Source organism: Fibroporia radiculosa (assembly GCF_000313525.1).
Source record: "Fibroporia radiculosa TFFH 294 genomic supercontigs, scaffold2356, whole genome shotgun sequence".
Taxonomy (NCBI): Eukaryota; Fungi; Basidiomycota; class Agaricomycetes; order Polyporales; family Fibroporiaceae; genus Fibroporia; species Fibroporia radiculosa.
This window is the reverse complement of record NW_012133347.1, coordinates 11,445-27,873: the sequence shown is the minus strand read 5'-3', so window position 1 is coordinate 27,873 and position 16,429 is coordinate 11,445. Positions and strand designations below refer to the sequence as shown.

Sequence of the window (16,429 nt, the reverse complement as noted above, 5' to 3'; positions counted from 1 at the left end):
CGTGTTGTTTCGCGACAAGCAATCAATGGGTGGCTAAATTGCCCTATAAAGAACTTGGGTGAATATGCAGCAAGTAATATGACCAGTCGAGAGCAAGTCGAGAGACAGAAACTTCACGCGCGGTTCAAGTTTACGGGATTACTCAACTGCGTGTTAAACTCAGTTGTGTGTCAGAGACAAGTTCGGTATGTAGGACAGGCCTCTGATGGAGGCTTTCGAATCTCAGAAGAGGCTGGGTCGTGTGCACCCGGATGGCCTGGGATTCTGCACGATGTCGGTTCTGGATGGCTCACCTTAGGTACCTGCCAAATACGGCGAGCGCGCCAGTGGCAGCGCCACCATCGTCACTACTGCAGCTGCCAGCAGCGCTGATTGTTCTAGCTCACCGTGCGATGCGACAGAGATGGAACTTATACCTGCATCACAGCTGTGAGTGGTACTTACTTAGGGTTGTTCATCTGCTCTGCTGAAGGCATATATTCAGCAACTACCTCGGCGTTTCGTACTACCAGACTTATACAGGACGTGCGCATATCTACAAGCTCGGGGCTGCACCACTGCATACCGTCACGCGATGCGTGTCTTAATTAGCGTGCGGGAAAGCCAGTGCCGCGTAGCTGTGATGAACAACCATTCGCTCCTACCGAACACGGTTCTCTAGCTCGAATTACCATAATGTGCTATCGCTGTCATAGCTGTCTGTGTCTCTTTCACTATCGTCAATCTCGGTGTTGTCGGAATCCCTGGGCTCCAGAACAACACATCTCCAACGTGGTGGAATAAGTTCTACCACCGGTCGGTGTCTCCGCAATTTGCGCAAACCTCGTAGCTGCCTGCCGACCAGCTGGAACAGAGGTTGTACTCGTGGCGCATCTTCATCTTCGTGAAGCGCGTACTTGAAATCCCCGCCGCTCACGTTGGTACTCCACCCAAGGTGTATCCCCGCGCTGAAGGAGTTCAGATTTGTCTTTGCGTCCAAATTGACCTCGATGTTATGTTCCTGAGACGGAGCAAGAAGCCGCGCATACGAACGACATTCGTACGCCTCCGATACGATCACGTACTTCTCTGGGAAGGCTGTCGAGTAAATGAGGTCTCTGAGCAGGCCGCGATTGGTGATCTGGATATGGCGCGGTCTCAACATCACCAGGATGGCGACATAGCCCTTCTTGACCTTGAAGTTCGTCTTTATTGTTCCTCCGCCAAATGGAGTGGCGTCGCTGGTCATTTGCCAAGGTTAGCAATCGAAGAGGCTGTAATATTGCAATGCGACTTACATGCCGGCATTGCCGCCTACTTTTGCTTCATTTATTTCCATTGCTACGATGCGCCGTTCCTGGTCCTCGCAAACATCAGACGTTGTGATGCCAAATCTAGCCGCTAGTCCTTTGTCAAAGATGTTTCCTTCCGGAGAAAACGAGTTGTCCCTTTGGAGGCGGCCATAGTCTCCAACCTGTCAAATCCTCAATGAGCGATGCTGTACACGAATCCCCATCGCTATGCTTACCCTGACAGGTCTTAGGGGCTCCCAGCTGGCGTAGAGATTGCTCTTGCTGTGCATTAGAGAAACATACTTGTGCTCCGGATTGAACATGGCGGCCCGCGCAGCGGAGATGGGTGTGGTATGCGGCAGTAGCTGAAGGCGGAGAGCATATCGAACGGATTATATGTTGGTATGAGATCTGCACGCCGTCAGGCCTTGCAGGTGCTCTACCTGCGCGCGATGACACGAACCTTTCAGCAGCACATCATGCCTAGGACGCGAGGGTTGCGCGCAGACAAGGTGGTAGCAGCTTTGGCCCTGTGTAGGTACACGCATAGTATCAATGCACGCTGAATGCTCACTGATACCCTCGCAGGAACCTGTAGAACGGCTCAAGTGACCATGCCGTGCGTGGACAATGCGTCCAGATGCCCGCTTTGAACCACACATCACCCCTCGCCGCACCTTTCTGTGACTCTATGACATCGTCACGATGGAAGCGCATGTGCATCATTGTGTCTTTGAATCATCTTGCAAGCTGCGAACATCTTACAGAGTTGATTGGCTCATGGTCCTTTTATAAATTGTTGTGCCCGAAAATAGTTGCATTCTGAACCTGCTAGATATGCATCATCGGTATGTCTTCCTGCCGTTTCCACATACTTTGGCGTGTGTAGATTGTAATTGCGGCATTGATTTGTGGCGGCTCGCGTGGTCACTACACTGCCCGACATTGATGTGCATGTGTTTGGAGATTCACGGATTGAAGGTTGAAATGGTAAGTCTCAGGCTAGTTCCGTGAGCTGGTTTCTTCGAGTTAGCGTCTTGCCTAACCGAACATTTGAGACTAAGACAGACCATCACGCAAATACATATCGCTATCATCTGTGCGTCCTGTCACGGTCTATCGGTTTGACTCACACGAACAGTAACTTCTCATCTCATGACTGATTAGCATGATAGAATCCTTCTTCGGCCTGCAGGTCGTCTAGAACTTTGTCGCATCTGACGTAGACGCCCTCGATAAGCGAACGCCCGGATAACGAGCTCCTTTGGAGTACACGGAGGGTTTGAGTGGTCAGGGATGACACGGCTTTTGATAAGCACATGCTCCCTTGCGTTGCACCGGTCGTCTCCTCACCTCTTCAGATAATCCGCTAGCCAGAACTCTAGGGCCTCATGAACGTCGTTGAAGAAAAGATAGAGCCGTGAGTAGCGCCTGGAACTATTTGTACAAAGATGTTGTCACAAGCAACTTTCTATTTCCAGGCAATGGACGGAAGATGCTGATGCGGTTGAACTCGCGCGGTTGGGATACAAGCAAGAGTTGAAGCGTGCATTTTCCCCACTTGAAGTGTTCGGACTGGTGTTCAGTATATTTGGATTGTTCCCTTCAATCGCGTGAGTCCTTTGATCAGGCTAGCACGATTGAATTAAACACATCACACATGATAGATCCGTTCTCGTGTATGCGTTGCCTAATGGAGGACCTGTGGCTTTGGTTTGGGGGGTCAGCGTAGTCGCATTCTCTCCACGAGAAATCCTGTACTTACCACTGGTTCCTTGCAGTGGGCTGTCTGTAGCTTCTTCCTGTTCTTGATCACCCTTGCTCTTGCGGAGCTTGGATCGGCCGCACCTACTTCTGGAGGTTTGTACTACTGGTCGTTCAAGTTTGGTTCACCTAGATGGAGAAGACTTCTGTCATGGATTGTGGGATGTACGTGGTCAGTCGTCAACCGGTGGAATTGAGCTGTAATATTCGACAGATTCGAACACGATCGGCCTAATTGCTGGGGTTGCTTCAGTCGATTGGGGGTGTGCAGTGCAGCTCATGGTGTGTGGCGTTATATGGATTGTTACAATGTCAGTGATTAATCCCTCATCCAGGCTGCTGTCAGCATTGGATCCAATCAGACGTTCTCACCGACTACTGCGCAAACATTGTGAGTACTTGTGTATCCGCCATAAATGCATTCGATGTGAATCCTGCACTGATCAGTGTGATTGCTGGTGAAATTGTGGTTCGAGGATGTACACCTTTCGCTGACATAGCTTTCGACCACTAGCGGCGTGTATACTCTGATTCTAATCTTGCACGCGACGATATCTTCTCTGGCAACGCCTATCGTAGCACGTCTCCAGACGGTGTATGTCGTACTGAATGTCCTGTGAGTTACACGTCACTCTGGTGCAAGCTATGACTGACCCAGTGGTCAGCCTTTGTCTGGGAATCATCATTGCCCTACCTGCTTCCACTCCGGAAGAGTATCGGAACCCGGCAAGCTACGCATTCGGAGGCTTTGTGAATTGTGAGTGGACCTATCAAATCTACCGACCCGAGGAGAATCATTGATGCCGACTCAAGTTAGCGGCTGGCCTGACGGCTTTGCTTTTATATTAAGCTTTTTAGCACCCTTGTGGACCATCTGTATAGTAATCTCAAAGCCGTCACGTGTGTATATATGGCTAATACGACTGGATTTCTATTCCAGCCGGATTTGACTCCTCGCTCCATATCAGCGAAGAAGCTTCCAATGCTAGCGTGGCGGTCCCATGGGCATTGATTGGGGCAACTAGCGTGGCCTGTGTCTTAGGGTGGGGTGCGGACGACAGAGCTGTCGGTCATACAGTCATCATACTAACTACAAACTGCAGCGATCAATGTTGCGATTGCATTCCGCATGGGGACTGACATAGAGAGCATCATGAATAGTTCTATTGATCAACCCATGGCTGTTGTAAGTGTTGTTTTCTTGTCCTCTCGTAGTACTACAAGATCGGGTGCATTTTCCCCGGAGAAATGCTGAGGAACGGAGTCAACCATTCCGTTCTTCCTTTGAGTTGCAGGCAGCTGATCAGATGTTGTATCGGCCCATCCCAGATTTTATTCAATAGCTTCGGACAGCGAGGAACGCTTGCGGTATGGTCGATCGTTGTTGCGGTTCAGTGAGTATAGATCGTCATCGAACCCGTGCCCAAGTCGTCGCTGAATTATCGCAACAACCAGGTTCTTCATGGGAACAAGTTCGGTATGTGTGACCACTTACACACGTGCTCTTTCAAACATTTGACATATTCCGATGGTATGATCACCCAGCTGCTGGCTAGCTCTCGTCAAACGTTCGCATTCGCACGAGACGGCGGCCTTCCATTTTCCAATCTGCTATATCGCATCAATCCTCGCACGCAGACGCCCATTAATTGCGCCTGGTTTGCTGCTTTCATTGCGTTCCTACTCGGGCTCCTCGCGTTTGCAGGCTCGAGTGCCATCTCGGCAATATTCAGTCTTGGCGTTGTTGGCCTATATATTGCCTACATCATCCCTATTTTGAGCAGATTTGCGGGCGGAACCGAATGGTCGCCGGGTCCGTTTTCACTGGGTGCGTGGGTAAGTCATCTTGCTTTTTTCGGTTGACCTGCACTCTCACCCCACACTGTTTTTATGCTGTCAGGGCCTCCCTATAGCGCTTACGGCTGTGGCCTGGATGATCTTCTCCATCGTTATCCTGGTATTCCCTCCCTCACCAGGTCCCAACGCCCCCGACATGAACTACACGATAGTGGTATTAGGAGGATGGATTTTGTTATGCTTGGCATACTACTATTTTCCCGTGTATGGTGGAGTCTACTGGTTCCGCGGCCCGGTGGCGAATATCGGTAAAATGGAGGCAGTAGAGGCCGCCGGAATGAGTAGCAGTGTCGAGGATGAGAAGCCTTATATGGCCGACTGAAGGTTTGATTAACTATTTCTTCCGAGCAGAGTATCATGAGAACTTGTGTAATTTTCCCTCGGAGACGTTATCTGATATGATGTGCTGTCACATATCGTGGGCCCGCCTGGGAACAAGCTGGGAACGGTCATCTTCGTCGAAGGCCGGTCGGTATGTGAAACGCTCAAGTCGGACTCACGGAACCCATTACCAGATGGAATTATCGCAAGTTCTGAACTACTTATTGGCCTTTTGGCGATTGGCGCGCAAACTTTGCACTCACGCATCTCCGGCTGCGGCTACACGTATGTGAATATTCTCCCTTACCACCCCGAAACGACCACTGAATTGTATCAGCCCTCATTTCACCATCCCGCTGCCAAGCTGTTGAATCTCTAGCCCATGTCAAGCATTCCGATGCGACCCTGCTATGATATAAGGAGGGCAGTGTGATGCACAGGTGAAGGGTGTTTCTGGATCGCCCACTTGCGCAGTTCAGCATCTTCACGGGCCACAGATCGGATACTATTATTCCCCGCACGTACTCACGCCAGCAGGAGAAGTATAGAAGGACACCTGAGTACGTGGCGACCATTGCTGTTCCAGTCCTCCGAAGCCTCATACCGCATCAGGGCAGATCTCATCGCGGAAAAACAGCATTTTGCTGTGGGTGCGATCAGTGGTAACCGTTCACACATAAATACCCGGGCTTCACGTTTCAGTACAGCTCCACCTTATTGCGCCTGCACCACTCCTCAGCTATGGCATTGCTCTCTCTCAACCATGATGTTCTGTGCGAGATCTTGGACCAAACTGACCCTCAGTCGGCGCTGAGGCTCTCGATGGTGTCTCGCAAGGCCCACCACCTCGGCGTTCCTCAAGCCCTCTCTAGAGTCACCCTCAGTCGCTCCCAGCAGCAAGTGAGCGCCTTCTGCCATTTCGTTCTCTCCGACCCACAGCGCCGCCTTCCATACCTCCGCGAGTTGGTCATCGAGTCTGGCGCTTTCGGCGTCACCCACCGCATAGAATTCCAGCGAGCCGCCGACTTTTCCGCTACCGAAGAGCTCGCCACATTGCTCGAACAGGCGCATCGTCTGCGGCACCTGTCAATAGCGTGCTTCGAGGACCTTATTGTGAAAGAACCGCGCATTGCCGCTGCCGTATGTGCACTTCCAGGCCTTGTGGACGTAGGCCTGCACAACTGCGGGCATCTCTCGACGGCTCTTCTGCCCCGGCTACGAAGCCGCCCCCGAAAACTTGCGTTCACGGCGCTATTCAACCGAAAACTACCCTCGTTTTTCCACCGCCTCATTGCCTTGGATCGGCTGGAAAGCTTGGAAATATCGTACCTGGATCTGTCAGATGGCAGCCAGCCACACGCGGAGATCCACGAGATCCCGCACATGCCATCATTGCGGTCCCTTGCGGTGCGTGGCAGCACCGCGCGTATGTCGCTCTTTGTGCGGTCGATGCCCAACCTGCAGACGCTCCGTATCGCCGACGTCTGCTCATCGGTCGACGAGTCCTCGGACCACTACAAGGGCGGGAGCTGGCCGAGCCTGGCTCATCTCCAAGGAAACGTGCCCGATTTCCGGCATTGGAAAGTCGCTTGTCCGGTGCGATGGTTGCAGCTCGACCTGACGGCTTATCATTACGACGACGCACTCGACATTATCCGCCGCAACTCGCCTTTAGTCTTGTCCCTTCCTGTGGAAACCAAAGTCGGTGCGACGTTTTGGGGGTCCTTCATAAGCGCAGCACCTAGGCTGCGTCACCTCGAGGTGTGTCTAGACGAGGGGAAGTCGAAACAGCTTGAGACCTGGATGGTGCGTGCCACTCGGTCGTCGGCCTCGTCTCGATGCCATTGCTAACCCGCGAAACACTAGAACGTTGTCCCCCGAATCATTGGATCATTACGGATCAGCTCAGTTTTTCTTTGTGTCCGATACACACACTGGATCGGGTCGCGGATGGATCAAGGTATCGCCGCTGCCGAGAACGAGTCGACCCTGCGGACGCTGCGGGAACGGACGATGGAAGCAATCCCGACATTGCGCTATATCACGACTGCAGTGGCGTTTAAGGGCGAAAACCCATTTGAAGGGCATCAAGCGCTCTCCTGGTGGCAAGTGACGAGTGTTTCTGGGACGCGTAGACTGGAGGTTGTGGGCGCGGATAGAGGGGAGGGGCTACGAGATGACTTCCTCCACGCACATTATGATGCACAGGCATGAGCGCACGAATTGCTGGCCGGAGATGCAATATAGACTTCCGGAGGATAGGAATCCTCCGGACCATCATCACTCGGACCTCTTGGAGCCTAAGCCGCCCGACGCCGATGGAGATGAATCTTGAAGGGCCTCGGGAGGCAACTGGCGGTACACGCCCTATTACACACGAACACCTTGTGGATGCGCCGAAGTCGTCGCGAGCGGGTCGATAGACGACTCGAACTCAGCCTAGGACAGCTCCAAGCCTCCGATGTGATAGCCCGGTTGTACTGTAACAGCTGACTCCGATCATACACGTATATTCTGCACCAGTGAAGACTTGGACAAACTGGGCATTTTTGATTGCTCGGCAGCATGTTGTCACGAAAGCGAGGCTGCTTGAAACGCTTCGTGTGATGCAAATGTTATCAACGGGAACATACGGCCGTAAGTAAGTATGGTGCCAAGACGATGCTGGCTCCAACGGAGGTATTTTCTCCTGTATCTAGACGCACGAAGCAAATAAAGCTAGACCAAGCAAGCTGATGAGCAAAGGCCCTGAGCGCGAGCATCCATCTGGAATAGCACAAGGACATGCATCGAGACCATTCTGAGCGAGAATATAGGTTTCTGCACAATGCACGTTTGATATCTTCTCCTACTAAGTATCAAGCCCATTTTCTGAGAAACGCTAAATCAACCATCCGCCGGGAGCAGATCGGCCGCTATAGCGTTTGTAACGTGCAAAACTGTCTTCAATTAGAACCAGATCGCGGTCGTTGCCAAAATTTACTTGTCTGGCCCCTACTTATACTTAGCAGCCGACATTGGCTGTGCTAAATTTTGCGAGCCGTCGCTGGCTTGGAGGCTCGGACTCGGATGTTGCAATAATCATGATGAGCTGACAGATCAGTTTACTTCACTTTCCCGGCGTGCGCTGCTGGCACTGTACGAGCGCTTAACATTGTTACCGCCTCACCTTGACAGAGCCCGCGCGAAGAAATATCTTATTCACTGAATTGCTTACCGTGGGGTCCTACATCTGACATCGTCGTCCAATTTCCCCAGAATCTATCTCACTTTGCCTCTAGTCTGCCCAAGTATTTTTTGAGGTCGCGCTTAGAACGAGACATACTCGCCGACATGGAGTCGGCCCAGTTTGCATTTCAATGTGTTCTGATACCCCAAAGGCTCTTGACGGAAGCGGAAACGCGGAGAACATGGACTTCGAAGTATCTCAATCAGTAGTAGGTTTCGTTACGACATGCCGCATGGTACTTTACAACAAGGGATCTGTCAACGGTTCTATCCATCTGATTGCTAATGGAGCATCTAAACTGCCTCGTCAACATATTGTGCCGCATCTACCCTTCTCTCCCTCTGTGTCTTCTCTGAGGAATATACTAGCTGCAGCACCGCGCACGTAACAGGTACGTGTGCATATATTTCATCAAGAATTCCTACCCTTTCTGTGATTATCATTACAGGATATACACATCCATCGATGCCTACTCAAGGATCCAATTGCAAAAGCTTGCATATGTAATTGTCCAGCGGCATGCAGGAGTCAGGGCAGGTAGATGTGAATTTTTATTTTATATGGATTCATACGCACATCGCTCCTCGTTCCGACCCCATTTTATTTCGAGTCTTCATCTGCAGAAAACCGCAGCATGTTCTACAGATTCACTATACAATAAGAGGCTGCGGCAATTGCCACCTCGGTGACGTCGCGGAGAAACGACTAGGCTTAATGCTGAGACATTATCCCTGATACACCGGACTGGTACCTCCATGACTGTCGGGGAATCGAACCGGCCGAAATGCAGCACATCTTTCGTCGTCATCTGGTCGACGCTAAGCGAATAGGGTACTCTACCTAAGATTTTGGATACCTTTGCCAAACCCGACGCAAGCGGGAGGTTGTGCAATCGTCGATGTCAGTGGATCAGTCGAAAATTATCCAACGCGTTCCGGCTCATAAGTTACCTAGTCTCACTGTTCTAAGCAACTTTGACAAGATCTCCTCGAGCTGGTCTTCCGATCTCGTCAGGCCGACTAGTACGTGTTCTATCGTCAGATGTTTGTAGAAATGAGGATGATTGGAGGATATGAAGGTTCAGGGAGCCAGCTTGATGGTCGAAAGAAATATAGTCAGCAGCCGCCTTCCTCCGATCATGATACCCCGGTTTGATTTGACCGATTAGTACACACTTGCGTGGAGCTTACCTCCTTGCTGCCCTATGATATGGACGGTGTGTCTGGATAGACAATATACTTGAATGATGGGTGGTGGTCCCGTGGCCATAGCTGAGGGGTAAGAACGAATGGCACAGTGTCTTGTGACGAGCTAGTCTTAATGCTAGCTGCACAGTATGTCTCATTTTGAATCGCGTCTCATGAGGGCTCGAGAGCATGACATTGGAGCGGGAATAATAATGTTACAAGAAGAAGGTACTTCTCGTTGTCTCCAGTTCCGGCTAATGCGCAGTAAAGTCAACAGACAATGTCTTGCCACATGGCGCACGCAACGTACCTTCCAGACCCATTGATATTCGTCCTCCGTCGGAGGCAGCACCTTCTTGGGTACCTGAGCCTCCTTTTCCACCCCTTCTTCCTCGTCATCTTGATCTGGCTCCTGTTTTTCCTGGCCTTCCTCGCCCATCTTGACATCCTCACCATCACCATCCTCGAAGGTATCAAACTCTAACGGTTTAGAGGGTTCACCCAGGTTTTTCACAGCCGGTAGACCTTTTCTCAATGATCGTAGCTTCAAGGTGAACCGAGGTCCGATCTCTTGTAAAGACACCTTTTCCGTGGAACGGAAAGCATATCTTTACAAGCCAAGTTGGGGACGATCAGAGAGGTAAAGACAGGAGGAACACTAGAAGAGTCCTTACCGATGTCTCCTGAAGAACAAAAAGTCACGCTGGTTGTGCAATGTGACGACCTGGCGACCTTGAAATTCGGGCATAGGCGGGAAGAGTGTCTGGAAGAGACGTCCGACGGTATGCCCGAGGCGGGTAACGAAACCGTTTAGAACAAGTTCTGGAAAGTGTTCTGTGGGTCGTGCATGACCCTAATGACTCACGTTCGTGTTTTAGCCAGGATACAGTGTTGGATAGATAGACAGTGCTTACATGTATCTGTTTTGAAAATTCAACGGACGTTAGTTTGAAGTAGGCGGTTGGACCCTCCGGGAGGTACACGATCGTGATCGCGTCTATATGCGACCATTAGCAGTTGCAAAAATGCAGGCAGTCATCCAGGACTCACTTAGCTTCTTCATATCCTCATTCACGACCATTAAATGGCTGTAATCTCGTCCCGCGGCCCAGCCTGCGATCCGACCCATCTCGAAGCCTTTTCCCTTCTTCCTTCGAATGAACTCCGCGCCAGGGAAGACATTCACTAGCTCATCGCAGAAATTGTACGTCGTCCGCGTCGCCTTTGGAGACGTCGTGATCAACACTTTTGGCGGGACACTGGGGTCACCGGTGCCGGAAAAATACGATGAAAAGGGATCATTAGCTATATCCGCAGCAGATTCGTCCTGCGGCTGGTGATCTGGGGAATGTGCATGCCCATGTTCGGCTGGCGTAGAAGAGGTGGATGCTTCGGGTTGCGCAGCGGGGTTCGCGGTGAGGATCGAGGGATCGAACTGTCGAGTGTTGTCCAGTGTACGGGGTACATTTTGTTCGCGTCGTTTCTAAATGATTTGAGCGTCGTTCAAATTGCAGACACCAGCACGACGTGCCCGGCGTACCTTCTTCGCAAGAGGGTCGTTGGCTTCCGCCTTCGCCTGCGCAAGTCGGCGCTCAAGCTTGTTTTGTCTCTTTTGTTTCTTTTGCTTCCGCGAAATCTCCTCTCGCTTTACTTTGTTCTTGATTGACGACGGCTCGAAACGACTGGAAGGCATTGCGACCAGGAAGTGAAGGCAAAAGGCCCTTGCGAGCGGAGGCGCTTGTCCTCTTGGGAAATCTGAGAACGAGATCCAGGGTTCTCACGGCTACTGCCTCTTCCTCGTCACGACCAGCAACGACGACAACACGCATACGCTCCTTACATGGCTCCCACCGCCCGCTCTCGACTGCTGTCTGCTTGTTTTCTGCTCTGTCTCGTCGCATCGACGAATGCTCTCCATTTCTATCTCGACACTAATGAGAAGCGATGTTTCGTGGAGGAACTCCCGACCGACACGGTTGTGGAAGGTGTGCACCATCTGTATCATGCTTATTCGTGTCGGGTAGAACTGAAACGCATAATTTTGTGTGTTCCAGGCCACTACAGAGCCCTCGAGTGGTCTGAGAAGACACAGACATATGTCGAAAATCCGGACTTGGGCATCCTCGTCGAGGTCGACGTGAGTTCTCATTGTCACATAGACCTTGCGCGCTATTTCTGACTTGTTCTCTCTCCCTGTGCATTTACCCCAACCAGGAGCTCGAGTCGAGCCACAATGTCGTGAAGACACGCGGTCCACCCGACGGCCGCTTCACCTTCACTTCGCACGATCCGGGCGACCATGCGATCTGCCTCTCCGCGTCCTACCCATCCGGAGGCTCATCATGGTTTGGGAGCTCCCATATCCGGTTATACCTTGACATTGTCATAGGCGCAACGAAGCCAGACGTCGAGCATGACCGCACGCACGTCTCGGAGCTTTCTGCGAAGCTGCGCGATCTGAACCAGAAGCTGGAAGATGTCCGACGCGAGCAGCAATACCAACGAGAGCGCGAGGCGAACTTCCGTGACCTGAGCGAGGCGACGAATACACGGGCGGTGTGGTACAGTCTGGCGCAGATCGTGGTGCTTGTGTTGACGTGTGCGTGGCAGTTGAGGCATCTGAGAGTGGGTTGATCCGCCTTGCGCATGTTCAAATGAGATTCTGATCTGCTTATCTAAATCTGCAGCGGTTCTTCGAGGACAGGAAAATGCATTAGCTTGTATATTGTTTTGGCGGTATATATGGTTTCCATCAGTGTCGTGGATTGCGGTTGAAAGGGACTTCGATCCCGTGTGTGCCTGTCGCGTTGTCCTAACTTGACTGGAGGTATGCGCTAATGTCACTCGGGGTATCTATAACCGCTGCCAGTCAAAGTTATTCATTTTTGATAGGTCGCACTGGACAAGTACATCACCAGTTGTCAAGCCTGCAGGGATGGAGAGCCGACAGCGACCGCAGCTGACTTGCGGAACGCCAACGGGTTGAGACGAAGGTTTAGATCCTCGGGCCACATAAGTATCGGCTTCCGCTTGATTGAATGATCTATTCACTTTAGGTTCGACTACCGGTCTATCGGGGGTCGAAAGATGTCCACATATCAGGACTGCTTAGACTGTTGATTGAGTTATGGCCGCCGTAATCCTGGGCTCGGTTGAACCGCCCCTCACTTCTGGGAATCAGTAAGTCGTCGAGCTTCTGCACCGGTGAGCCGTTGCTCCGCCCTTCGGAGATTAGGGAACAGCTTCCATTCTGTCGGAGGACTCGGTGGGCCGCATGCAGAAGAAGAGCAATTGCGGAGTGCCAAGAAGGTCATTAAGGTCGTTTATGCGCGCAACGCTCTCTTTCCAGTGTGCTTGGTGTAATCCTCCCAAATGTAGCTTCCGACGAGATGCATTTTGTGTGACAAGTTCATGGCTATAGTGAAGTCACACATGCTGTGGACTACATCCGAGCTGATGTTGAAGGACCCAATGCAGACTGTGGCTTCCTCTGGGCTTGTGTTATGTTAGATATAATTCCTAGTCTCTTGACACCACTAGGAACATAAGAATGTATCCTGTTGATCATTAGTTTACTGAAGTGGTTTGTGACTTAGCAGGTTTACAGTTGATTTGTACAAGTAATGGCTCCTTAATCCCCCTGTTGGATTGACCAAACCATTTTTACCTGTTGGGTGCATCTTAATTGAGACATTGCAGCAACACTTGATAGGTGCAGGTTTTAATCTTGGGCACATCTATGGTATTTGAGTATGAGTGATTGTATATTTGGAATTGAGGCTGGGTGGAGGTGTACTGCTACTGTATCTTTTAATGAACAATACATCAGTCAATCAAAATACTGTTATCATTGTAGCAGCTTTGTGAATCAGTGTCATCTGCTTTTTTGATCTTTGTGCAATTGTCTGATATCTTGCATGCTTTGCTATTCTGGTGAGTACTCATTCATGATTCTTCTGCTATTTAGTATATGTAATCAAGCTTATTTTCTGGGATCATAGACAAGTACTTAATCCCACATCTAAAATAGCACAAATTCTGACATTTGAACTTTGAAATATTTAGACAGCAGAATTACAGCTGATAGTCCAAGGCTCAACATAAGATCTGTAATTGCCTTCACACTCGTGTATAGACACTTCAGCTTCCATTGGTGTTCACATGATTACAAGTGCACTTTCGAGCTTCATCTTAGGGGGTCCTCAACTTGGAGAATTACCTTCTTCCCAAGTATTCCATCGGTAATCTCTCTCAAGATGCTCCTTACTTTGTCTCCCGCCTCCTCATCACTTAGCCGTCCCTCTATGGTCACAATCTTATGGTCTGGCTCTTGAAGCTACGCACACATGATCGTTTTCTATGAGCACCAAGCGAAGGATCAATCTCATGCAACAGCGCGACGCACCTGCATCTCGATAATTTCCGCGAGCACTCGCTCGCGTTCTTCGCGTGGGTGCGTCGCGAACCAGCGGCTCATCCAAAAACCCTCAGCACGGAGCCCTCGGAAGATCATCTGTCCTGTCGGTACACTCAGCGGCTGCTTCGACATGGCACCGTACGATACTAGGCGGGCATCCATGCCCAGTAGTCGCGTCATTTGAGCAGTTGATGGGCCAGATACACAATTTAGGAGGAGGCGCGGCGGCTATATTCGTTGCGGAAGCAACTATCAATGATCGGCAGTCCAAAACGGAATCCATGGCTGGTTGGTTAGGCCACGAATAACACACCTTGGACCCTGTGAGCTCCTTCACCATTTTAATAAACGCGCGGTCCTGGAGATCATCATATGTGAAGACGTGTGAGGCCCCGAGCGCGATAAGCTGTTCTCTCAGTACGTCAAGTGTCGGTCTAGATGTGTCACGAGTCGACGTCAGTCATGGTTGTAACACGAAGACCATACACACCTGTTACGAACAAAATTGATTGTCTTGAGCTTCTCGCGAGCCGCAATCTGGATCACTGCCTGGCCAACCTGCGCAAAGCGTATGTGAGCTCAGGCTGTTGCTGCCATTGATCAATGACTGACAGCACTATTCGCGCCTAAGGTGGGGAATCAAAATTGAACGCGTAAACGTATCCAGTCGGATAGTGGAGAAGCAAACGCACCATTCTGGACTACCCAGTCACCTTCTTGAAGGTCAATGAAATCGCGCAGCAAACAGTAAGCAGTCGGTGGATTAACCTGCACATGAAATTTCAGCCGCCTATGTACGTCGTGACGAGACAAAGCAGAACCCACCGTGAGCATGGAAGCGCTAGGCTCACTTATGGCCCTCTTGTCAATCCGAACGACTTCCTCCGCCTTGAGAAGCCTCGCAGAAGACCATGTCCCGGCTTGAGGCTTGGCCATGACGACCCAGTCACCTTCGTTCAAGCCTTCCACACACTCTCCTACCTTTGTCACTTCTGCGAGACCCTCATTTCCCGGAACAAATACAGGTTCCGGGAGACTGAGTATCGAATCTCCGTGGCCAAGGGTGCGTGTGGGGACGGGCTTGGACGGGTACACACCTTCAATGACATTGATGTCGGATGGGTTTATGGGTGCAGCTCGTATGCGGACGTTGATATGCCCGGCAGGTGGAGGCGGGAGTGAGGGGTAGGAAAGGGCATAGACGACGGACGAGGGTGCGCCAGATTGCGTAAAGACGATGGCGCGGTGGGTAGCGCGAGGGATCGAAGTGGAGAACTGAGCCGTGCGAAGGAAAGAGAAAGAAATATTGGAGGATGTAAATCGAACGCGGACGGCTGCTGCAGGGTGAGGGTTTCGTTTTAGAGATAGCATACGTGGAAAGGCAGTCGTCGTAGTCATCGTGAGGGCAGGTGTGACCCTAACCCTAGACAATGGCTGGGAGACTTATCGTCGGGGTTAATCTCCGTGGGACCGTGTTGAAATTCGCCGAGATGGATTGGTTTTCCAAACCCATCTGGTTGTTGTTAAGCTTTGCTACAGTGTAGGCTACTTACTCTTTCCAACTCATGTAAGGATATTAACAAGACATTAGCAAAAGCACTTATCACGATAATCAATCATGGGAAGATCTGAAACAGATTACTAACACGTGACGCATGCACTACGAATGAGCACTCTCGATTTTTTCTTTTCTTTTCTCCTCTTCCTCTTCACTCGATCTTGTTGTAGGCCGAGCGAAGAGGAAGAGCCCTTTCCTTATCCAAATCAAGTACAAAATGGCTCTTTCCAATCCACCTACCAAAACGGACATCGTCCGGCCCACCCTCGCTCGGTCTGCTAGTAATTATCCCAATGGCCTACCTGCGCCATCCATCATGTCCTCGCACGACAATCAACCTGTCTCTGAGGCTGTCTTGGAGCTAGCTGATGGCTCAGCCTTTTGCGGAATCAGCTTTGGCGCAGAGGGCAAAAGCATCGCAGGCGAATGCGTGTTTCAGACCGGTGGGTTTCCGAACGTCTAGCAAGTATCTTCTTTGCCTAACGATGCTCCAGGTATGGTCGGGTATACCGAATCTCTGACAGACCCCTCGTACGAAGGCCAAATTTTGATCTTGACATATCCTCTCATTGGAAACTACGGCGTCCCTTCTCGTCACGACTCATCGTTCGAGGACCTCCCAGCTGACTTTGAGTCCTCGCGTATACACGTAGCCGCCGTCGTCGTTGGGTCTTACTCTGAGGCCTTCAGCCATTTCCTCGCAGGTTCCTCTCTCGGGACATGGCTCAAAGAGAGCGGGGTGCCTGCTATATACGGCGTCGATACCCGTGCACTCACCAAAAAAATCCGCGAGAAGGGCTCCATGCTCGGAAAAATCCTCGCGCG

At 51.0% G+C, this 16,429-nt stretch overlaps 6 protein-coding genes across 6 annotated transcripts; 3 read left to right on the top strand and 3 right to left on the bottom strand.

The window, feature by feature from the left end:
* Positions 1-667: 667 nt before the first annotated feature.
* On the bottom strand, positions 668-1,594 carry FIBRA_03867 (uncharacterized protein; the record flags this gene model as incomplete). Its single annotated transcript, XM_012325693.1, has 3 exons — positions 668-1,220; positions 1,278-1,453; positions 1,508-1,594. 3 exons carry the CDS (start codon positions 1,592-1,594, stop codon positions 668-670), a joined length of 816 nt encoding a protein of 271 aa, XP_012181083.1.
* A 1,068-nt stretch (positions 1,595-2,662) lies between these two features.
* On the top strand, positions 2,663-5,214 carry FIBRA_03866 (uncharacterized protein; the record flags this gene model as incomplete). Its single annotated transcript, XM_012325692.1, has 15 exons — positions 2,663-2,691; positions 2,753-2,884; positions 2,939-2,993; positions 3,053-3,200; positions 3,250-3,317; positions 3,371-3,426; positions 3,550-3,651; positions 3,701-3,792; positions 3,849-3,911; positions 3,976-4,083; positions 4,139-4,221; positions 4,365-4,429; positions 4,491-4,512; positions 4,581-4,871; positions 4,936-5,214. The coding sequence occupies 15 exons, from the start codon at positions 2,663-2,665 to the stop codon at positions 5,212-5,214; spliced, it is 1,593 nt and encodes a 530-aa protein (XP_012181082.1).
* Positions 5,215-5,954: 740 nt separating this feature from the next.
* On the top strand, positions 5,955-7,427 carry FIBRA_03865 (uncharacterized protein; the record flags this gene model as incomplete). The annotated part of the gene is made up of 2 exons (XM_012325691.1): positions 5,955-7,019; positions 7,080-7,427. The coding sequence occupies 2 exons, from the start codon at positions 5,955-5,957 to the stop codon at positions 7,425-7,427; spliced, it is 1,413 nt and encodes a 470-aa protein (XP_012181081.1).
* A 2,417-nt stretch (positions 7,428-9,844) lies between these two features.
* Positions 9,845-11,322, bottom strand: FIBRA_03864 (uncharacterized protein; the record flags this gene model as incomplete). The annotated part of the gene is made up of 6 exons (XM_012325690.1): positions 9,845-9,883; positions 9,940-10,237; positions 10,304-10,482; positions 10,544-10,626; positions 10,680-11,112; positions 11,170-11,322. 6 exons carry the CDS (start codon positions 11,320-11,322, stop codon positions 9,845-9,847), a joined length of 1,185 nt encoding a protein of 394 aa, XP_012181080.1.
* Positions 11,323-11,469: 147 nt separating this feature from the next.
* FIBRA_03863 (uncharacterized protein) lies at positions 11,470-12,346 on the top strand (the record flags this gene model as incomplete). Its single annotated transcript, XM_012325689.1, has 5 exons — positions 11,470-11,614; positions 11,684-11,766; positions 11,844-12,185; positions 12,240-12,254; positions 12,317-12,346. The coding sequence occupies 5 exons, from the start codon at positions 11,470-11,472 to the stop codon at positions 12,344-12,346; spliced, it is 615 nt and encodes a 204-aa protein (XP_012181079.1).
* A 1,469-nt stretch (positions 12,347-13,815) lies between these two features.
* FIBRA_03862 (uncharacterized protein) lies at positions 13,816-15,444 on the bottom strand (the record flags this gene model as incomplete). Its single annotated transcript, XM_012325688.1, has 7 exons — positions 13,816-13,965; positions 14,035-14,274; positions 14,360-14,480; positions 14,537-14,604; positions 14,659-14,672; positions 14,739-14,814; positions 14,872-15,444. The coding sequence occupies 7 exons, from the start codon at positions 15,442-15,444 to the stop codon at positions 13,816-13,818; spliced, it is 1,242 nt and encodes a 413-aa protein (XP_012181078.1).
* Between the last annotated feature and the right edge of the window lie 985 nt (positions 15,445-16,429).